The 24,585-nt window shown below is 36.8% G+C and overlaps 1 protein-coding gene across 1 annotated transcript in view; it reads right to left on the bottom strand.

Moving 5' to 3' along the window:
- Positions 1-24,585, bottom strand: part of nedd4l (NEDD4 like E3 ubiquitin protein ligase) — an 80,346-nt gene that overhangs the window by 4,386 nt on the left and 51,375 nt on the right. Inside the window, 15 exon segments of the mRNA XM_030149782.1 lie at positions 498-605; positions 701-760; positions 977-1,037; positions 1,146-1,219; positions 4,117-4,209; positions 4,334-4,404; positions 5,736-5,857; positions 8,963-8,996; positions 8,999-9,191; positions 10,954-10,976; positions 10,979-11,018; positions 12,898-12,956; positions 16,337-16,391; positions 20,953-20,967; positions 22,720-22,797. Of these exon segments, the coding sequence (XP_030005642.1) occupies positions 498-605; positions 701-760; positions 977-1,037; positions 1,146-1,219; positions 4,117-4,209; positions 4,334-4,404; positions 5,736-5,857; positions 8,963-8,996; positions 8,999-9,191; positions 10,954-10,976; positions 10,979-11,018; positions 12,898-12,956; positions 16,337-16,391; positions 20,953-20,967; positions 22,720-22,797 (1,086 nt within the window).

Here is a 24,585-nt window from a genome sequence, read left to right as displayed (position 1 = left end):
CAGACACTAAGTATTAAAAAAACAAAAACAAAACTAACTCTAATTGAGTTATGCAAGAGTAAAAAAAAAAGCAGAAAAACTACTGTATGTGTGTCAGTCATTCAACTACATAATGACATTATGTTATGACAGTCTCTTTGTATTCAAGTACATACAGTATACAGCACATTTCGTCAACACATTTTTGGCTTGTATTTTTATTGTTTACTGGCCGAGTGTGCGTTAAAGTGCAAGTCATGACAAATGATAAGCAGGGCAGTCACTACTTCAGCTCTTTCATCAGAGCAAACAAGCTTGTTCTTCCAAACAGACTTTGATCTTCAAAAGCAAGGCCAGCAGACCTGTCACAGGCACCACAGAGCCACGGAAAAAAGACTAAACCCATAAAATATTAACTGACACATGTGGGGAACATGGTAGCTTTTACTTAGATTGAGCATTTATGCAGAAACTGTGTGAAGGTGTGGCTTTTGAAGCACAGCGGAGTGTGTTTTTACCTTCCAGAACCACTGGATAACAGGGTGGTTGGGACAGTAGCCGTTCTTGTAAACAGTGTGTTGCCTCCAGTCGTTGACATCAACGTCACCCAGACCGCACATGAGTAGCTGCACGGACACAAAGACAGCAAGCATCCAATAAACACTGTGTAACATGCTGTTGTAGAGTAGAAATAATACAACAAACATAGAGGAATTCCTACCTCCAGCTCATTTTCATCAAAGATCTTGATCAGATCTATGAGAATAAGCTCAGTGAAACCCTGAAAAATGAAATAAAATGGAATTAAAACAGCTTATATTAAAAAGTTAAAACTGGCAACATAAGTAGAGAGCCACGAAAGTATTCAGAAGTTGCAAAAATGTATGAAAGTAGGTTGAAGTTTAACACATTTAACTCAATACACTTGTGTTACATCAACCTGAAACCTGTTGTTATATCGCCCCCAAGTGGCAACAGCGCAAGTGCACATAAATACCTCCAGGAAAGCGTTCATCTGTTTCTGCACCCGATTGACAAACCTCCACTGGATGACCAGGCTGTTGGAGACAAGATCCATGGCATTTATATGGAACACACGGTAGTTTTTGAAACAAATGATCACTGCTAAAAAACACAAAAGAGGACATGACAGAAATGGTTCTTACTCGATGTATTCCTTCTTGTTCTCGTTCGTCACCACCATGTCTGAGCCACTGGGCTTCAGATCCACCTGGTACGTCTGAGACAGAAAACACACAAGAAACAACAATCAGGGAAAGACTAAAACAGGAATAATATTCAAAGAAACGTCAGTGTTAACCCTTTAACCCCTGAGACATGACTCCAGGTAAAGGTGCTGCTGTGAGTATGTGCTTATGTTCCTTTTCTTCAGTGGTTTTGCTTTAATGTGGTTTTAGGGTCAAAACAGGTGGAATAACAGAAAGAGAAAAGAGAGGAAATGAAGTTTGACAGGTTTTTACTAAATAAAACACCCACAATGTACATCAATAAGAGATTTAAGATGTTGAACATGAACTGTGAACTGGAACACACTGAACAACAAGGAACTGAATTTCAGCCCAGTAGATTTAGTTTTGAGGCTCTTTTTTTTCTAAATCAGTCCAGCTGGTTTTTGACCTGGTTGAAGTCCAAAAAGCAGCTACATGTTCAAAACTACTGTATTTTCCGGACTATAAGCAGCTGGGTCAAATCACGCGGTTATGTAGGGAGTGCCCGACTACATTTTATACTGGAATTCAAAAAGTACTTAAGATAGACACATGAATAATACATCATTCTCACTGAAGTCAATCTGAATGGTGCAGCAGCTAGGATCCTGGATGGACTGCTTCTCTTTGATGAAGCTGTGGGTCTTGAAGTAAGGGATGCTGGTGGCTAAAGCTGAGAGAAGCTCTGAGACTGTTCCAGTTTTGAGTAACTTAGCTGTGGCTCCATTCATACCAGCTGACAGACTGCTCAAGCTGAGTCTCATCAATATCCTGTGATAACTACCTTTCATCTCAATTAAGAGGATATTTTCCAGAGAATGTAATATTCATGTATACCAAATCCATATGAAGACAACAGACTATCAGAATTATTGATATGAAAAGTTAAATCTATAGAAAGTGAAAGAGGATGGCTTCATCAGTTCTTAACTCCCATCCTTTACGAGGTGAATTTCAACTCCTTTCCTCTGGACGGAGGTTCTTAGTCCCAAGGTGCAGGACACTGTTATAAAAATAGCTTTGTTCCTGTCGCCGTCACTGAGCTCAATAAGAAATAGTGACATTGCACTTTACTAACTTATTTAGTTATTTATTCCATTTCTTTGCTCTATTTATTATTATTGTGACTTCAAATTTTAGTTTTTTAAATTTTTTAATTCCATGTTCTTATCCTGGTTTTATCCCAGATTGTTTTTATTTACCCTTTTGGTTTTATTGTGTTTTTATTGCATCTGTTTTATTATTGATCCGATTTATTTATTCTTTTACTTATCCATGCTGCTATACCGATGAATGGTGGAACACTGAGCACTTTTTGTCCTGTCTTTTGTCCTGTCTGTAAGCGTGATCAAGTGCCTGTCTTGCATGTTCAATGTATGTGTTGTTGTAATGCCAAGGCAATCACCTAGACTGCAAAACAAATCTACCTACGGGTATTAATAAAGTAACCTTGACCTTGAAAAAAAAACCTTCACAAGCTAGCGATTTCATGTCGAGACCTATTTTTGGTTATGTAGGGGAAAAAAAGAAATCTTTTTTTTTAGATTAGTGACAAAATAATCTTAAATTCCAATGAAGCCATGCTTAAGCAGAGGATTAAATGCTTTCTTTCAGAAATTTCCATTGGTTTAACTCATTCGATTAATTAGTGATAAAAAAAAAAAACATGTTTGAGAAAAATGAAATTCCCTACATAACCAGCACCATCTGATATCAAAATGCTTAAAAAAGCAATTCACACCAATTTTTCAGACAAAATGATTTTATAATGATAAAAGGGTGTGTAAAAGGTCATAAAACTATATTGAAAATAGAAATATATGATTGAGATTTCAAATTATAGCAATGACAATTAGTGTTAGTATTCATTCTTAGAGAACCTTCCGAGGGACTGAATTTAGTTCATATAAAAAGTTCAGTCAAGTCCATAGGTGCGTGATTTGACCCAGCTACATTTTTCTCACGCTTTGAACCCTGCGGCTTATACAACGATGCGGCATGTATAGATTCTTAGCAGCTAACAGCTCCAGGGGGTGTTTTAGCAGGAAGCGCAAACGCGAGACAGACAGGTGGAAGAGGTGATGCGAAGAGAAGTTTTAAGCTTAACTTTTAAAAATCATTTTGCACAAACCCTCATTGTGGAAAACACACAAAGAAATGCATATGATGCAGCTTTTAAGTTAAAAGCAATCGATCTGGCTGTCCAAGATGGAAACAGAGCTGCTGCACCGAAGTGTCATTGAGAGCAACCGGAAAAGAGACGTAGAAGGTGAGTGATGGAGCCTTTCTGAGGCTGTTCCAACTCCGACACTGAAGACGACGCTTCAGTTGTTTCAATGCAGAAGGAAGATGAAGATAGCGATCAATGACTTTTCTGGGTTTTTTAACCAGCCATGTTACTGGTGTTACAGGCACTGTTTGGAAAAAAGCAGTTAAGGTATGGAAATAAATATTTGAATAATCTTTCTGTTTACCATCTTTCTGTGTAAATAACTCACGTTACAACATGGACACCTGCAGCCTATACTCAGGTGCGCTCTACAGTCCGGAAAATACGGTAAGTAAAAACACAGTAAAAAAAAAAAAAGAAAAAAGGAAAATCAAACAACACTGAAAACAACAGCAAAACACAAAACGACAAGGAAAATGGTCCAAAAAGGAAAAAAACAAAAAATCTAAATGTCTATTTTTATAGTGAGCCAGTCTTACTCACTGCTCTGTGTTTTCCACCACATTACACATGCTCAGATGAACCGTCTATTCTATCAGCATGTTTTGAAATTTTTCCACTTGAGCAAAAGGTTGAATTTTTTTTACAAATATTTAAAATAAATAATGCATTCAGAATGAGCACCACAGACACATCAGGGATTAAAGGGTCAGTGTGATGTGAGGGACATCTACCCACCTGTCCAAAGTTGTCCTCATCGATACAGAACCTCAGGTCCAGCTCAGTGGATCATTTTCTAGAATCCATCAGGGAGTTGTAGTATTCACTGTCCTGCAGGGATGCAGACCAACAACATTAAGCAAAACTAAATACCTGATATCACTGGTTTTATGCTGCGTTGACTTATGTAATCACAGGTGAGTTAATATTATTGTAGTCGCACTGTCAATCTTACCACAGACTCCATGTCTTTAAGAGAAATCTGTTTTCCCAGCATCATCTTGTAAAACGGCCGAATGAAAAAACCTGCCAACATAAGCAGACGTGCACATAAATGGTATTTGCAGATTCTACATATTTTTATACAAACTAAAGAGCGTCTACCTGTATCAGACACATAAAATTAACCCATAAAGACCCAAACATCCACTGGTGACTGATCCACTAATCCGGTCAATACATGTAAATAATTGGTGTAAAATACAGTTTGTCATCTTTTCATGGTTATCAGATGTGACCCACTTGGACGTTCAGAGACTCCGTAGTTACCTTGGAAACACCGGCAACTTCGACAACATTGATTCACCGGTAAAAACCATGGAATTGGATCAATGACAGTGGATGGAGACATTTGTTTTTACGTTTGTCTATTGATATCTTTGCTGAAAAGTCACTTTTTCTTCAGTTTTCTTGTTTTCGATATAATAACCCTCAACTTTAATCTGAGCTTTATGAACATCTACATAATCAGTGACTTAAATATAGGAAAACACATGATTATACTGAAAAAAATAAAATACAGAGGATAATAGTATAATAAATGGTAATAAATCACTTAAGAAAGGTTAAATATAAAGATAAAAATATTTTGGAACTGGCGCAAAAGTAGCGCTGGGTCTTTATGAGTTAAAAAATATTTAAGTGCTTTTTGAGATTAATTTTTTCCCAGTTTTGTCTGTGTTGTAGATGACTCAGCATTTTCTTATTCAATACTGTACATAAATCTACAGGGAAGTAGTATTAGTGGCTTTGCAAGCAAGCAAAGTTTATTCACATAGCACCTTTCATAGACAAGAGAAGTCTCAAAATGCTTCATAAAAGAACATCAAAATACAAATGGATAACACAGGTACAACTACAATCACAAAAAAAGGTATAAAGTAAAATAAACATGATAGTCATAGAACAACCCTTAATTTACTGTAGTTAGAATGCTTGAAGAAACAATTATTGGTAATAATTATTTACAAACTGACATAGTGGTGAACAGTTTGTGAATATAAAGCCATCAGGGTGTTTTCTTTGTGAAAATGTGAAGTTAAAATCTGTATCTATTTGCTTCACAAGAAATAAGATGTTTTGAAATCTATGTCACCATGAACACATTCTTCTAAAATACAAACACAGAAATGAAGAAATCTGATGATGGAAACTATTCCACTATTACAAATCACAAATCAAACAGCTGTTGTATTGATATATATGTAGAGATTTGTGGTCTTACGCTCAGTTAGTTTAATTTACAAATATGACTGGTATTATGACCTCTGTTTTTCCATTCGTAATCCTAAATCTACAGGTCAAAGAACAGTATGAGGTTCAGTGGTGGGTTTGAGGTTCTCTTTCATACACCTTACCATCCAGTAGTTTTCCATGAAACACAGCCATTCCTGCCACACGTCCAATGAACTTGAAATAAGACAGATGATCCTCATTGCACAGGCCAGAGTTAGGATTGATTTGTAGAGTGTAATTGTCCCTGGAAAGAACAAAACATTTCCAGATTATTCTCCAAGCAGGTGGTAGCAACATTTCTTTTCTGCAGGAAACAGTTTTATGACTTGGTTCATTTCCCCATCCTTGTCTTTATCAACAACAAAGCAGTAGCTCATCATTAGAGTATTATATTACATTGCAGTTTCACTTCAATTCAAAAAAGTTAACGACCATTCTTTCGTGAAACTGTATTTATGCAGCCATACGTCTCAGAAATCAACACTGTTGCTAAGCTTCATCTGAATAATGAAAAAGGAAACAACACTTGTAACAGTAAAGAAAAATCACAACCTGGTTATTCTTCACTAGCTTTGCAGAAAGTCTTAGAATGAAGTAGAAACATAAACCAGGGGCTCCTAGGAGGCCTTACGCTCCCCTAAATAAGTCTAGGCTTTATAGCAGGGGTGTCAAAACTCATTTTCTTTCAGGGGCCACATTCAGCCCAATGTGATCTCCAGCGGGCCGGAACAAGTAAAATAATAGCATAATAACATAAATAATGACGACTGCAAATTTTTAGTGCAAAAAATAACATTAAACGATGAAACTATTTCTATTCAAACAAAAAAAGATGTGAATAACTGGAAAAAAACTGAAATTTCTGAAGAAAAATAAGTGCAATTTTATCAATATTCTGCCTCAGGTTATGATATATGTGCATTACAGATCAGATCTACCAAGGCACAAAAAATGCAGAATATTGTTAAAATTGTACATTTTTTTTTAGACATTCCAGGTTGTTCATATTTGTTCAGGTTATTGACTTTATTCTTAAAGGATATCAGAATTTAATGTTCTTTGCAATAGAAAGAAAAAATTAGTGTTGCCATTATTTATCGGCATAATGTATTTTTTTCTCACATTAAACCAAGAAGAACATTTGGAGTCATTATTCTAGGTTATTATGCTATTATTTTTGAGTTTGATGCCCTTGAATGTTAATATCTTCAGGGTAATTTTTGCATTTTGCACTTTGTAAATTCATCTCGCGGGCCAGATTGGAACCTTTGGCGGGCCGGTTTTGGCCCCCGGGCCGCATATTTGACACCTGTGGTTTATAGCATGAGACAGGGACAAGAGAAAAACTGCAAGAATATCAGGAGGAGAAAAAAAAAACAAAAGTTGCAAAAAATTTGTGGCAATATTAAAGAAGGTATGACTTTCGCATTTTTTTTTTTTTTTCACATTTGTATCACCCCAGTCACATTGTAATTATCTCTTATCCATTAGTCTGTCTGTGCATACACACCTGAATCACTTCCCTCATGGTGAACAATTTCGAAGATGACTCCATCATAAACACAGTCCACTTGTTTACAGAACAAATGTCACTCGGGCCTTTTAGAAAATTTTTGTTAAGTGCATTGTGGGAATGTGAATTTCATGTAGCAGCAGTTTGTCTGTCCCTTTGTGAGTGCTGAACCCAGATGTGGCCTTTACCTCCATCCACCGACCAGACTCATTCTGTATAACATCCCTGGTGGATTGGAGGAGTTTACATTGTAGCGATCTGGCTCGTTTTCCTGCCGAATCCGTGAGAAACCATTTTCACTTCCCACAATACAATTTCCAAAAAATCCAGAGTGATGTTTTGGTTTGTTATGTAAACAAGTGGACTGTTTATGCATAAGCAAGAGAGATTTCAAAAAATATTCTGTTGAAAAAAGCCCTGATGAAGACCAGGCTGCAACGCGTTGGCTGTATTTTAAAGATTGCCATGGAGTAATAAAGGCATTTTATTTTTACACAAATCCTACAGTGTGCCTTGGAATATTTTTTGAAATCTTATGCAGACTTTTTTTTACTCTAAATAGTAAAACCTGAATTTCTCTTTCGATAGGGTCTATAGGAATAAAGCTAAATACTGTTTATATACTTCATGAAAAAAGCATGTCATATTCCTTAATGATTGATTTATTGTACCATTGGGTACAGTACAGGCAATGACATTTAGAGATTTATAGAAATTATATAAAATAAATGGATCTGAAGAGGGGCAGTTTAGAAGAAATGAGCATTTCTGACTTTGCATCACCACCTGACATGATGGAGCGAGATTTCAGCGGAGATGACCCCCCCCCACACACAAATCCCACCGTGGAAAAGGGCAATTAACCACAATGAATAATTTATCGAGCAAATTCTTATCGACAAGTAATTGATAGTCGATGATTGTTTACATCCCTACCTTAAAGTCATATTTTTGTGGCCAAATTGTGATATCTGCATAAAATGAGGGCAGTACTATTAGGAGAATAACATTATGCGGTATTACAATTTGGCCAAAAAACATGACTAAGGATATTATGCTATGAGGCTAATGATATGCAGCCACAGAATTTCTGAAAGGACACAATATACAAGAATTCCCGTAGAAATTCATTAAAGCTGAGCTGTCCCTCCCTGACATGGCGGTCAGTATACATCACTGTCACTGGTATGTTTAGGTTTATGCATTTGGCAGATGCTTTTTTCCGAAGCGACTTACAGGGGAAAACCAATCAAAACCACTCAATCAATCAAATTTTGTTTATGTAGCACCAGATCAGTATGTAACATCAGAGGCCACCATAAGGTTATTACTCTGCGGTTACTCTGGCACATTTAGGTGTGATTTTTTAAAACCACCTCCAGTACATTCTAGTGATACTGGCCTGTTTCTGAAATGTTAAGTCTTTTCAGGAAGTCAGTGACAGTATTATTCACGTTTTAATGAATCTGTCCCTGAAGAAATATAAGAAGAAATAAGTTCCTTCTAAACTATCCTTTGAAAACAGTCAGAGGATTTATCTTGAATTGATGGTGCCAAGAAAAGCATGATCATGAGCAAAACACATGACACTTGACGTGGCCTGTATGTGGGAAATATTGTTTCAGGATGGGTTTGTGAATGACAGGAAAAGTTAATCAAAGTCTACAGGAAACTCCAACAAGTCTCATAGGACAACACAAGGGCAGGCCAGCTCCTCAAAACACTGTGGAAAAAAACAACAGAGCACAACTGGAGGAGGATTTTTCCACAGCTCTGAACTCACGGCCTCTCCTCAGCTAACTCTAGACTCTAAAGCACTACTGAGCAGACACTTACGTGGCAGAGTATTCGAACAGGCCGTAGTAAGGGTAAACATCTCCTTTGATAAGAGGAAGAACCATTCCCTGGCCACTCCGCCGTAGTCCAGTCCTTTCTCTGACTCAAACTCAATCCACAGCCGTGCTTTCAGAACATCCGGCCTTTTCAGGGACATGATCCGACGGTACGATTCCTCAAATATGTTGTTTCTGTGGAGCTTCATCTCAAAGCGGTTGGGGATGTCGGCCTAAAAAAGTTAAAAAGAAAACATTATTTGTGGTGAAATGGGTGTAATGACAGATGGACAAAGGATAGTTTTATCTCGACATTTTTAACTATGGTGAAAATGCTTTAGCTGACTAGGTAGCAAGTCCACTTTTTTTTTTATTAGGAATTTATCATTTTGTCATACAGAATGTAGCAACAAATAAACAATCGGCAATAGATAATAGCTACAATCTAATAGTAAAGATAATTTAGGTTACAGTTATGAATAGCAATCAAGTTGCACTATTACATTTTTAGAGCAGTAGTGTTATTTAACATTTCACAGGACTATGAAACAAACCACACATTACTTGTTTTTAAAGAAACTAATCCATTTGCCCCACCTTATCATGTAAAGTTCAGCTTGCAGCCTCAGCATAATGTTATTCTCTCCATTTTGTGAATTTGATCAATCATTTTCAAACCAGTCCTCCAGCCAAGTCCACTTTATAGTTACTTTACTAGTGAACAATAATTACTGTTAATGCCTTATCCTCATGTCAGGCTACAAAAACACAAAAGATGCTGCTTTTTCTCTTGCTGTGAAAACGCAACATTTGTCCTAAATCTAACTTGTAAAACATCTGGTAAAGACACATGAAAAGCAGACTTGAAACACTCTCCCACTTTTTATTTGATATTGACAGAGTAAATACTACCGGAGATATGACAGTTTGAAACCGGAGTAAACAAATGGGAGTAAAAGTATGAAAATGAGGTGGTGGGGGCGTTATATTTCTGACCATATCTTTGTCCTTATTTGTCCTTTTTCAAAATGGAAAAAACTGGCCCAATCTGCAGATTCTAATCCACAGACTGCATTAGCATTGCAGTTAAGGGTGAGAATGACCGCCCACCTGAACCAGATGTGGAAACCGGAGGACTGGGGGGGGTAGGGGTGGGTGGAGGAGTGAGAAAACTGGAGAAAACCCCTATCTAAAGATTTGTTTTTATGTCAAATATTTGAGTATAGTTTTAATTTACTACAATTTTGATTTTACATACCTAATATTTGGAACCAATATTCACTTCTAAAGTCTTTGAAAAGGTTTGTTAAGCATCTTTGTGTTATTTATGCAATAAATTATACAAATTTTTCAAATCGGATTTTATGTTTTTTGTGTGTTTTTTGCCCTTTTGTGTTGATATAGTAGGTTAAAGTGAAAAAAATAATAGACAGATGAGATAGACAAAGTTGTGCTGAAAAAAAGATACCAAACAAGGGTATAGTAAACATTTCTTTATATAGTATAAAAAGGCAAAATCAAAAGTACTGAAAAATGGCCAAAATAGGCTCAGACCCCTAATGGTTAATGACAACAAAAACCCAAATAAGCAGCACATACACTAAGAACAATCTACAAATGACATTCCATGAACAGAATTTCAAATGGGAATTTGAGAATTATTCTAATAATTATTACCTTTTCTTACGTCTCATAATATACTAGTGGTGCGTTAGTCTCTTTCACTGTGTATACCACAAAAATCCCACTGACAAGACTGAAGCTCCCATCACCCTGCCGTCAGATGCTCACACTGATTATATTCTTAAGGGCTGAGAAATAGAAAGTTCTGATAATGCCACATCACCTGACAAGTGCTAATTAAAAATAAGTGTGATATAATGACAATGAATATTTAACATGTAGAAGGGTGTGAAAGAGGAGGATTACCTGCACTGACATTGTACTGCAAAAGTTTACAGACTTTAAAAGTTTATCAGGGTAATAAAGTCTTACCGGTTTCTTTAATTTCTTCCTGAATAGTCGTATTTCTGCTTGAACTCTCTGGAGTAGGGAACAGCCTGAACACAAAGAAACACAAGGAAATCAAAGAATAATAAGGTCAGCTTTCAATGTCCTAAATATACTGAGCAAAATATAAATGCCCCATGTGACACTTTACATTTTTAATAGCATTAGGTGTTTCGCAATATATTAAATCATACACAGGTTATTTTGTTTATCAATGTGGTACAGATTTATGTCTATTAGAACACTATTGCGTCTGGAATTCAGGGACATTCATGTGGACACTGTGGGGCCTGGTGGATATGACACACCTGCGTTGTGGGAGGAATCACTGCATCACTGAGTAAGTACACACTCACAGAAATGGACACAAAGTTTGTTTACAAATCATGATTATAAGACATCATGAGCTCATTTTGAGCCTCATGTCTCGTGTTACACAAATACTACATTTATATTTTTGTTCAGTGTATGTACCAGTACACTCTAACAATACAAGAGTTTTATGATTTGGTGACAAAGTCATCTAGCGAAAATTGTGGACAACACTGCAGCTGCAAGATCAAATATACAAACAATTTTTTATTTTTTTTTAAAATACAAAAACAGTTTCAACCCTCCAGCCGCCTGCTGGTGTATGAGTGTGTGTGTGAATGGGTGAATGTGAGGAATTGTAAAGCGCTTTGGGCACCATGAAGGTGTAGAAAATGCGCTATCTAAGTTCAGCCCATTTACCATTCCATTTACCATAAAGACCCAAACATCCACCACCGACGCAAACCATCTACTGATTTAAAATGTTCAATAACTTCGGAACCACTAAACCTATGACAGTGTTGAAATAATTGGTGTAAAATACAGTTATTCGTCTTTTCATAGTCATCAGATACGACCCATTTAGACGTTCAGAGGTTCCGTAGTTACCGTGGAAACACTGTCATCTTCTACAACGTTGATTCACCAGTCTTAATTTTACTTTATGTAGATTTTTTAATTTATTATAATTGTTTTAAATATTTTGCCAGACTTATGGAATACTGATCCCAGTTGCACCATAAAAACCATCTACTGAGCTAAACTGTTTAATACCTGTTGACCCACTGATTCTATCAATCCATGTCAATAATTGGTGTAAAATACAGTTATCATCTTTTCATGGTCATCAGATATGACCCATTGGACGTTCAGAGGCTCCGTAGTTATCGTGGAAACACCGTCATCTTCTACAACATTGACTCACCAGTAAAACCCATGGAGTTGGATCAATGACAGTGGATGGAGACGCTAAGATTATGTTCAGTTAATGATAGATTTGACTGAAAAAGTCACTTTTTTTTCAGTTTTCTCTGTTTTTGATATAATAATCCTCAACTTTAATCTGAGTTTTTATGAACATCTACACGATCAGTAAAATAAAAATAAGAAAATACATTATTCACACTGAAAAAACACAAAATACAGAGGACAATATTATAAGAAATGGTGATAAATCACTTAAGAAAGGTTAAATAAAGAGGAAAATTAATTTGGGTACTGCCACAAACGTAGAACTGGGTCAAACTATCACTCCACTAACACAAAGTTCAAACTTCTAAATTACAGCCTTTTGTGATTATAAATTGCACAGTCTGACATTGTGTTTGTGATTTGATTAATTCTGCTGCTCTCAGAACTACAATGAGCAACACTAGGATATGGAAGTTTTACAGGAGAAACCATATCTGGAGTGGTGCACAAAGTGACACGAAGGTGCCGGCATGTTAAGTGACCTCTGCACCACACAGATAAATCACTTTGTCACTGCAAAGATATTACAAATGACACACACTTAGTACAACAGTGTTAAAACAAAACCCTTCTGCTTCCATGTTGCAAAACTGTCACGGCTGAGGCTGTCTGAAGGAAAGCAGCAGCTCAAACTAAAGTACTCACAGGTCCTGTGATGGCTGGACTCTGCAGGCGAGGGTCCTCCCACTGAGTGTTCTTTGTATCTGAAGACAAAAGACAGACAAATGTTTAAGGAAAGAACAGGAAAAATCTGTCTGTCCGCTAGGTTTGTTATTTTATCAAGAACAGAGTGAGGACACATGTGCATTCCTCAATCACTGACTCAAGATCCAACCAGAGTATTGAGGAAATATGAAAATAGCATTAAAAACCACTTACAGAAAATACAGCAGCGGAAAAAAGCTTTTGGACAGTTTTTGTGATATATTGCTTTAACACTTTCAGTGCCATGGGCCGATTAAATCGGCTTTACGAAAACAACCTGTAAAGTGCCACGGGCCGATCAGATCAGCTTTGGAGAACACGCCATATTTGTGTACAAACAAACCATCCACCCCCATTTCTTTCTCACATTTCGATGACATTCTTTCTGTGTCCCCCTTTTGAGACCAAGCAGACGGGAATTTGAGGTCACGCGACCGAATAATATTTTTATATCTTTTTAATGTTTCTTATTCTCCGGTGTTTCATCAGAGGGAGCCCTCCATGCCGGGGGGCGGCTGTGGACTCCGGGGGCTGTGGCAGCGCCTTCTCTCACTGGGGTCCGCTCCTTTCTGGTGGGTGGGGGTCCCAGTTGGCCCTCTCCCACTAGTTGGGATGCGGGGCTGTGTTGCTGGTGCCTGGTCGCCGGGGTCGGCGGCTGCATCCTGGTGCGGATGGCTCCCTGAGACAGCGCCTCCTAAATTGATGTTTTACTTTTACTTGTACATTTTTGTTCTGGTCTACCCGTGCTCAGTCAGTCTTCTTAAGTATGTGTGAGCTTGTGGGTTTGCATGTATATGTGTGTGTGTGTGTGTGTGTGTGTGTGTGCGCGCGGGTGAGTGGGTGGGTGTGGGTGGGGGGCGGTACTGATTTTTAAACTGATATGTAAAGCCCTTTGTGCTACAGTTTTTAATGTATGAAAAGTGCTATATAAATAAAGATTATTTTTATTATTATTATTATTATGAATTATGCAAATTACGATCAATAATGAATCGGCTGCGTCCGGTGCGTTTTGAATCTAATTAGCAATCGGTCGGATGTTACCGAGCGGTTTCCTGCAGGATTCTTCAAATATTATAAAAACGACGCGAAATACTGAAAAACAGCCAAATTCTGTGGCACTTTTAAGGCTTATTAGCCCCTTAACTGTCTGGCACTTAAAGAGTTAAGAATCACTCTTAATTCATTGACTTCTGCCAAGTATTATTCCATTCCCCAAACCCACGTTACCTTCTACATGTGCACTGTTCCTTCATGGTTAAAACAGGATGTTTCAACAAGATAAGGAAAAAATACCAGGGCATGAATGCAACAGTCAAGAATTTTTTTTTTTTTTTTTTTGTTACAATAAAGAAACAAATTATTCGCACTTGTTTGTACCTGATCCAGCCACACCTTTTGAAAAACATAAAATATTTTTCTGCAAATATTTCATGATAATATTTGAGACTGCGTAAAATTTTAAGGTTGTCCAAAAACTTTTTTCCACTACTGTATGAATGTTACAGAAACTATACAGGACTATCTGAACAGAGGAAAAATACAAAAATATACAGCCTACTCAGGAGAGTTCAGGGCATAATAAGTGGAGGTCATACGGTTGGACTAAATACTGGCTTTGACCTGATTTAGTTTCTTTTTTAAACATTATGCACATATTTCCTTAGACATGAACATGTAGGCTCATTTCTAAGCCAAAGTTGGTCTAGGATGTCTGTGCAGTATTGTGAAACTGTGCTATTTTTTTTTTAATTAAAATGTCTTCATTTATAAAATCTTTTTATGTAATCTGTCATTTTTTTTTTTCAATCAAATCATGTTCACCCTGTATCTAATGACAGGCCATTCAGTTATGTGATACCGTTGCACTATGTAAAGCCTTTTCCTCTGCCTGCCTGTCCACTTTGTCGCTGCTATAATTGATGATGGGTTTGGTTTTCACTGTCACTGGAAAATGTTTGACGACACAACAACAATTATACCCCGAGACAGGGATGTCAAACTCACTTTCTCTCAGGGACCACATTCAGCCCAATTTGATTTCAAGTGGTCCAGAACAGTAAATTAAAATAATAATAATAATAAATAATAAAAAAAAAAATAAATAAATAAATAATAATAAAAATAATAATAATAATAATAATAATAATAATAATAATAATAATAATAATAATTTTCAAATCAGTGAAAAAAAGTACAATTATATCCTACCCTATCCCTAATGAAAATGTTTACATCCACAAATTGTGTTTTAAAAAATGTGAATAACCTGAAATTTCATAAGAAAAATAAGTGCAATTTTAACATGTCATTATGTCTCAGTTTAGCATTTACACAACTTACAGATCATAGTGGATCTACAAATACACAAATCATTTAATAACAGGCAGAATATTGATAAAATTACAGTTACTGCTCTTAAGACATTTGAGGTTGTTCATATTTTGTTCAAGTAAGTCACATTTTTTGTGAAAGGATCGTTTGTAAATGTAAACATTTCCTTGTAATTGTACTTTTTTACACTAAAACAAAGACAAATGTACAGGGTGGGGAAGCAAAATTTACAATATTTTGAGGCAGGGATTGAAAGACAGTGTATGACCAATTAGTTTATTGAAAGTCATGAGAATTTATTTGCCACAAGAAAATTGACGTAATAGAAAATGTTTTTATTCTATGTGTCCTCCTTCTTTCTCAATAACTGCCTTCACACGCTTCCTGAAACTTGCGCAAGTGTTCCTCAAATATTCGGGTGACAACTTCTCCCATTCTTCTTTAATAGTATCTTCCAGACTTTCTCGTAATAGTTTTGCTCATAGTCATTCTCTTCTTTCCATTATAAACAGTCTTTATGGACACTCCAACTATTTTGAAATCTCCTTTGGTGTGACGAGTGCATTCAGCAAATCACACACTCTTTGACGTTTGCTTTCCTGATTACTCATATGGGCAAAAGTTTCTGAAAAGGTATGGATAATAGTGTTAGGTATGATTATGACATCAATATATGTTTGGTTTCAAAACAATTGACGTAGTGCCTGCTGAGAAAAAACAACTAAGTGTTCATTGTAAATTTTGCTTCCCCACCCTGTAGTAGTTGTCATGATATTATTTTACTGGTCTGACCCACTTTAGATCATTTTGGTCTGAATGTGGAACATGAACTAAAATGATTTTAATACCCTTGATTGTTAATTCCTAAGTATAATTATTGCACGGGCCAGATTGAACCCTTTTGGGGGTTGAATTTGGCCCGCAGGCCGCACGTTTGACATTCCTGCCGTAAGACAAGAAAGGTGGATGATATGAAGAGAATGCAGAATAAAATACACACACAACACACACAAAGCATTGAGAAAATAAGTTGAATTCAGCTTACTGTGGTCAATGTAGAAGGTACGTCCATCTGTGTGAACTCTTTCTTCCCATCCAGGCTAAAAAAGGAATCAAAAGAAAAGACGATGAGTTAGAAAAAAGTACCAAGTCACCATTAGACAACACTATTAAAAACAGGCCATCCTCAAATAGTCATTAAATCCATCCATGTCTGTCCTTTTTTAAAATAGTATGCTTGATTGAACTAGAGTGACCTTTTCAGGTTCAAGCATTGATAGAGCCCTATACTGGCAGTAGGGCGAGCTCAATCAAACACCAAAAGGAACTGAAGGGATTTTCTCTCCTATTTGAGTGAGGTCTGAAACGTCAGCCAGGCAGGGGTATGACCACAACATAGAGGTTAATCAGCACTAGAGTTCAAACCAGTACACCACCACTGACACGGTGACCACTCAGTACAGTGTCACAGGCCACACACACTCATACGGCACCAGCAGTCAGGCGGTTAAAACAGAACATTACACTGGGTCGAGAGGAGAGGAGGTCGGGAAAGGGACTGAGGCTAACATTTGTCAAACTAGGGCTGGGCAATACGGACACAAATGGTATCATGGTTACAAAAAAATGTCATCGGTCAATATTGATAAATAATATTAGTTCCTCGGCTGATATTTTGTCCTGTTGCGAGTTTAAAAAGCCAGCTGATTATTTGTGGTTTTAGATGATTTGTGGGTAAAAAAAAAAACTACAATAACACAAGATGTAGGTGACATGAAAGATGTAACAACTTGAAAACGTTAAATACAATGTAAGACACAACAAGACGCAAGAAGATAAAAACTATCAGCCTGATCACAATCAAGGTGTACAAGTATATTTGTATCAGTTATTAATCAGTATTCCACAAAGATCCCCCCAAAACCATTCCCTAAATGTTTCTTTGGCCATCTTATTACTAGATCTTGCAATCCACCAAATTTGAAGAAAATCGGATAAAAACTGATAAAATGGCGACCCAATGAGCGTGAAAACATGTGCACAATTTTATTGTTATAAGAGAGCAAAATTATTGTACATAATGTTTGTAACACAATAAATAATTACTACTCAACTCCTGTGTCTTTTTTATTACAAAATACACACATCACATTGCTTTTCATTTGTTGATCATTTTTGTTGAACAGCTGTTTGATTATCAATTCTTATTTTCAGTATTAAGACAATCAACCATTTTGTTCTGAAAACCCTTCTTTTACAGCCCTTTAGTTGTAATAATAGAATGAGAACCTCTTATTTCAATATTATTATGACTACATATGCACAACTAGACAGATTTTGGTATGCTCTCTGGCTGCAGAAAATTTGGTAACAATGTGGCAAACGGATGTTTATGTCAATGGTGCGTTCAACAAAATTCATGTAGTGTCTGTACACCAATATACTTCCATCAATAATATGGAGTATATGCCTTATAGATATATTGTTATAACTTGTTCACAAATGTTTATTTCCTCCTGTACCAGGAAGACTTAGTTACAGATCTAACAGAGATGCAACCATGTGGTAAGCCAGATTTTCATTCCAATCTTGTAGAGTCCGTACACCATATCAAAATATGTGGGTCTAATTTTATTGTTTCTGTCAATATATGGAATTTTTCAGCTCGTATGCTTTGGACACGACATCTATGCAATAAACTATGCATGATTATCCTGAGTGCTGAAACATTAGTATATCTTTCTAGGCATTAAATATGGAGGCTATCAGGCTGGAGTGTCCGTACACCCAATAATTTCTGAATTGACAGGGGCAAGCCTGTGAAATTTTTAGTAGACACCATAATACAAAAATATTTTGGACTTTAAAAGAGAAATATCAGACAAATAAAATGGCCTGTCTGATTTTTTGATAGAGGATTATTATTATTTTTTATCTATTTGTGCACCCTTTCTGGTACCCTTGATTGTGATCAGGCCGTATGTAAAAGATGCAACAAGGCAAAACATTGTAAACGGGCAACAAGATGCGGCAACACACGTCAACAGATGAGGCAAGATTTATGATGTGGTAAAAGCTGCAACAAGATGAAAACTATGTATAAGATGACACAAGATAAAAACAGATCGAGACCAAAAAAATAAAAACATCTTATAAAAACATGGTAGAAGTTGCAACAAGATACATGAAGACACTTTATGAAAGATGGAGCTAGACTTCAGTGTCGTAAGATCTGCAACAAGATGAAAGCCATGTGTATAGCACAAGATAAAAAAAAAATTAGAAGACACAACAGGATAAAAACACGGCAAAAGGCGAAAAATGCAGCAAAATTGAAGCCATGTATAAGACGTTACAATAAAAACACGGTAAAAAGATGCAACGCTACGCCAGAAGACACATTATAAAAGATGTGGCGAGACTTAAATATAATAAAAGAAACAATATTAAACCACATAAATGATTCAACAGGATGAAAATGATGCATAAGATGTTACTGCACAATATAAAAGACTGTTACATGATGCACCTGTAGTCTCTGATTTCATGATAGATTTTTTTTTTTTCAAAACTTGTTTGTTTGTTTTGAATACAACATTAAAACCAAACAAAAGGATTCATATAAAAAGAAACTCAAACATTCAAAAAGGAGTGGGATGACGTTTAATTTATAATCTCCCACCTCCCTACCCCATCCTTCTACCTACCCTAAATTCATATGTCAGCTACTCATAAAATCTTATTTAACAAGATGAAAAACATTTATTATTAATATCATTATTAGGGGTGTTAGAAAATATCGGTTCTGTAATATATTGCGATATTTCATTTCACAATACTGAATCGATATTTTTTTTACCTCCGCCAAGGAGGTTATGTTTTTGCCAGGGTTTGTTTGTTTGTCTGTTTGTTTGTCTGTCCGTTAGTGTGCAACATAACTCAAAAAGTTATGGACAGATTTGGATGAAATTTTCAGGGTTTGTTGGAAATGGGATAAGGAAGAAATTATTAAATTTTGGTGGTGATCGGGGGTGGGGGGGCCCACGGGGGGCGCCACTGATCAGCCTTGGCGGAGGTCTGCACTCTCCAAGTGCTTCTAGTTAGGTATTTATTCAAATGCAGATATGGCAGAGGTTCATTTTTATTTTTTGGTTTTCTTTATTGTTTATATCTTATTTATTATCATTTAACACTGTTTTATTAAATAATGATTATTTGAAGCATCCTAGAAACACTTTTTACTGTCAGAGAGAGGCAGATGTTAGTTCCTTTGTAGAGATGGCACAAAAATAATGTTATGATGTCAGTTCTGAACTAATAGAATATGAACATTTGAGCAGGATCTTAAACTGTAATGTCTGTAAAATACAATTTAAGTTTTAACAAAGGAAAATTTGTGATATAGCATTAGAACCTGTTGTGATCAAACAAAATGTGTTTAGTATTTGTGCATATTTCTGGTGTTATTCAATTCCTCCAAGAAATAATCATTTTTAAAAAAGAAACAAAGAAAAAATTGCCTTTTTAACAGTATATCTTGATATATCGTATCGTATCGTGATCCTAGTGTTGTGATTTGTATCGTATTGCCAGTTTCTTGCCAATACACACCCCTAATCATTATTAGTTTATTGGGTTATTGGTAGTTTGTGAAAAGAGGTGGTGACACGCACATCCAGCTGCCAAAAAAACAGTGGATGAAAAAATTAGATAAGGTCTGCACAACCTGTGAGCTCCCAAAAAATGTTTTATTAACCACAGAAGTGATGTTTCGGGCCACAGCGTATTGGTAGTTTGACACTATTTTTTATGGTCAGAACGTGACCAATACTAGTCCAGCTGTGAAATATTTCAGAAATCTATACGTAGAACATTTACAACAATTATAATGACAAAATGTTCATTAAAAAATAGGAGTTGATTTAAATAAAACACAGAAACTACTCTCAAGACAAAACAAAAACACATGACGATAATGATATTTATTGTGATATAGAGCTATATTGTGATAAATATCATTATTGTTTTATTGCCCAGCCCCATGTCTAACTTACAGTGTGTGTGGTTTATAAGTGCTGCAATTGCATGAGTGGAAACGAGGTCAACACGCTAGAAACACATGCAGCACATTTCTTCTTCTTACACACAGCTGCTTTAGTCTTGAAATGTTCATACCTGCCTCCATCATTCACTCTCCTCCTGCCCTTTATTTACTGTATCCCACTTTTCCCACCTAAATTCCTCCCTCGTTCTCCTCCTAAAAGTGCATCAGAGCTCCACTTTCCCAACTTTGACTATCTGTGCCTCAAACACTGATACAGGTAAACAGACAAGGTGCAGTCTGAGGGGTCCCAGGAGAGTGGTAGGGCACTCCGAATGTTAATCTATAACAAAAGAGGATGGTGGTGATGGTGCAGAGAGAGGGAGAGGGATCAAATATTGATGAAAAAGGGGAGATGGACGGGGCAGGGTGGGGGTGGGTACAGTCCATCCATGCCGGTCATGAGAGAGAAAGAAAGACGAGAGAAAGAGAGGAGAAAAAAAAAGAAATAATAATAATAATAATAATAATAATAAAGCGCAAGGCTGTCTGCAGGCATTTGACTAAAACCGGACCAGACAGGTAGGTAGGCAGGCAGATGGAGGGAGGCACCAACCAACCTCCTCTGGTAGGTTCTGCCAAACAGACATGGCCAGGTGCAGAAGAAGAAGCATACATTAGATCCACCAGAATGGAAAGAGAAAAGAGAGAAAGAGGGAGAGAAAACACACGCCCGTGCACACACTCCACACAAGCCTGTGAGATGTACAAGCGCATTAACGTTTGAGCATTTATCATTTAGCAACAGTCATGTTTGGCATTTGGTGGGAGTTTGTCTGCATCAAAGAAATAATAGCATGGTTGATAGACATTCACCACAACCAAATTAGGAATTGTGAACACCCCCCACACACACACACACACCCTCCCACAGCCCAACCCTGACAGAATCTAATTCCTCATCCTCACCCCCCCCTCCCCACTCAAAGGACAAAAAAGGAAATGTCTGATACAGTCTTGTCACATGCTCACATCTCATCTTTTACTGCAAAACCCACAAACAAGTGCTTCAGATCAACCAGCAAGTGATGTTTACTGAGCTAACTAACACAAAAACAGAAGTACGACTGGTTAGTAGGTCGGTAGGTTAACCCTTTAACCCCTGACGTGTCTGTGGTGAGTGTTCGGAATGTATGATTTATTTTAAATGCTCAAAAACATTCAACCATTGGCTTAATAAGAAAAATTTCAAAATGGGCTGATAGAATAGACCTTGTGCTTTCTATAGACATCTGAGCATGCTCAGTGCACCCCCTGCCACCTGTGTAATGGGGTGCAAAATTACTGAGAGTAGTAGAGTAGTGACTGAGACTGACTCACTATAAAAATCAATAGTTTGGGTTTTTTTTTTTTGTTTTTTGTTTTTTTTTACACCATTTTCCTTGTCATTTTTTGTTTTTACTGTTTGCAGTGTTGTCGTGATTTCCCTTATTTTTTTTCTACTGTGTTTTTACCATGTTTTAACTGTGCAATTGCTTTTTGAAGTTAAACCAGGTGTCAAATAGCAGCTGGACTGATTTAGGAAAAAAAAAAAAAAAGGCCCAAATTAAAAACTACTGGGCCCAAATTCAAATCCTTGTTGTTCAGTGTGTTCCAGTTCACAGTTCATGTTCAACATCCTAAATCTCTTCTTGATGTATATTCTGAGCGCCTTATTTAGTAAAAACCTGTCAAACTTCAATTCCTCTCTTTGTCTTTTTCTGTTATTCCACCTGTTTTGACCCTAAAACACACAGTAAAGTGAAACCACTGAAGAAAAGGAACACAAACACGTACTCACAACAGCTTTTATGACACTGAAACAGACGACGATTCAACAGCAGCCCGTTTCAATGAAACAATGGCTCAGGGGTTAAAGGGTTAAGAAGTAAGTAATGTTCAAACGCCAGACAGAAATGCTTTATATAGTGTATGTTTGTTTCCTAATATGCAAATTTCATTGATGCATAATCCCGATACATGATTTGAACAGTTAAATAACTGCACATTCTGGATTCAACTGCACGAGTCTTGAATAAAGTTGTCACGTGTTACTGACCTGTGATCAGATTTATGTGAATGCATCATGACAGTATTGTGCATTGTAATAACATTATTTGTGACAATTTGCACAGTTTTCCATTCCACTTTCTGTCTTATGGGAGGGTCAACAAAATACTATTAGATATTAGTGAAAAAGGAGGAAAATATTAATAAGGTTATTCACTTGTGCAAATAACTGCCAGTAGCAGAAATAGTTGAATACTACAATAGATTCAGCTGTTTACTGCAAAATGCACTTGGTTGCCAAATAAATATCCCTTCGGTCTAATGAAGATAGTACTTACGGGAAGTGGGCCAAGGTCACCAGGCTCCATTGAATTTTTGTTCCTCATATGGACCGGATATTTTAACCTGGGATCCTCCTAGTGGTACAAAAAGAACAAACAAACTGATATTAAGAAAAGAAAGGATGTAAAGAAGACATATATTTGTATATATTTTTAGATTTGTTCTTGTTTAAAATCAAAGTGAACATCCTCAATATCACAGCCACAGAGTTTAAGACTTTGAAGGAGCATAATTCTTATTCAGGGTCAAACCAATGTTAGATTTACTTTCACACCACCAGATGTCACTAAAAGACCCCATGAGTTCATCACTTACCACTGCCCTAGATTTTCACCATGTAGTGTTGAGAATCAAGTACAAAGACATACGTAGATATATAGTTTTACAGCTTTTTCAGTAGCTAGAATTTCCATCAGGTTGCTAAATTGCTAAAAATTTAAGAAAAATATAAAGAATATACGCATATAATCAATATAGAGTGCTATTTTAATAGAAAGCACACGAACAGGGTTTCCACACGTTTATAGACCTGCTTTAAAACTTCACCAAGACATTTCAAGGGGCATTACTATAATCTCTATGAAGTTCACTATGGTTAATTATTATAATTTTTTTAATACTGGTGTCATGCTACTCTTCATTACAGATGTAACATTATAGCAACTGAGGGGAACAAAAGGTTTGTGCAGGTTTCATGAAGTTCTCTTTAAACAACTCTGAATGCAATTTAGGACCAGTTTCATCTCTTTTCCAGTCCGTACCAGTGGATTTACACATTACTGAAGTACAAACTTAATGCCTTTTAATACCTCTGAAAGGAAAATAAAAACTTAGCCTGTAAAACACTACCTGGCTAAATAAATCTACCGGATATATTTACTGCAGAGTGAATTAAAGTTGTCAATTAAACTGTGAAGAGTTCTGTCAAATGCTCAGCTCCTCTGCCTTTAATATGGCAGACGGAGAAAAAGTGAGGACTGTTGTCTGATAACTGGTAGCAGGGCCTTAAAGTGGACCTGTATTGAGCATGTTTACGACATTAATTGTGATTTATTACCTCGCCCCCAAAGGGGAGGAAAGGGGTATTATTTTTGGTTCAGTTTGTTTTCTTTGTTTTTTAACACTTTAGCAGCAAAACTATTGGTTGAATTCAAACCAAATTGGGTAGGTACACAGTTCCAATTTTTTATGAATTTTTAAAATCTTATAATGGCCGAAAATTGTCTATGATGACATCAGCTGGATCGGTGCCAAAATAAGTTACAATATGTGTGAGGGGCGGGGTTTGTTGTGCCTGGAACCACTTGTTTGTTACTTATAAGCAAGAGAGATACAAGTTCAGTAAAAAATTGCCATAAATGCATCACACTGGACCTTTTTATTACGTGAATTACAGGTGAGGGCAGAACCTATGGGGAGCAGCCATTGCCAGCCGGAAGTGACAAACCATCGTTGATTCTGGGTGATTGAGTGCGAGTAAACAAGCAGCAGTCAGTGATTGAGATTGAGTGTAAAGCATGTGTTCACACTTGTTGTTTGTGCAGTCGTAGGCTTTACACTCCGCCACTGTCCTAGAGATGTGACCCAGCGCTGGTCGATAATGTGTCATCTTATGCCGCGTTTCCACTACGTGGTACCGGCTCGGCTCAACTCGACTCGACTTTTTTGCGTTTTCATTATGAGAAAGGACCTGGAATCTAGTACCCGGTACTAGTTTTTTGGTCTCATCTCCACTGAGGTTCCAAGACTGTGGAACAGATATCAAAATGTGATGTGTAAACAGTGCAGACCACTGATTGGTCAGAGAGTTGTCTCTGTGACCCGCCGTTTTACAAAAAACTGATGCGGAAGTTGACAGTAAA

Source organism: Sphaeramia orbicularis, chromosome 12, assembly GCF_902148855.1.
Source record: "Sphaeramia orbicularis chromosome 12, fSphaOr1.1, whole genome shotgun sequence".
In the NCBI taxonomy this organism is placed as follows: Eukaryota; Metazoa; Chordata; class Actinopteri; order Kurtiformes; family Apogonidae; genus Sphaeramia; species Sphaeramia orbicularis.
The sequence above is the reverse complement of the archived record's forward strand: the minus strand, read 5'-3'. Positions and strand labels throughout refer to the sequence as shown.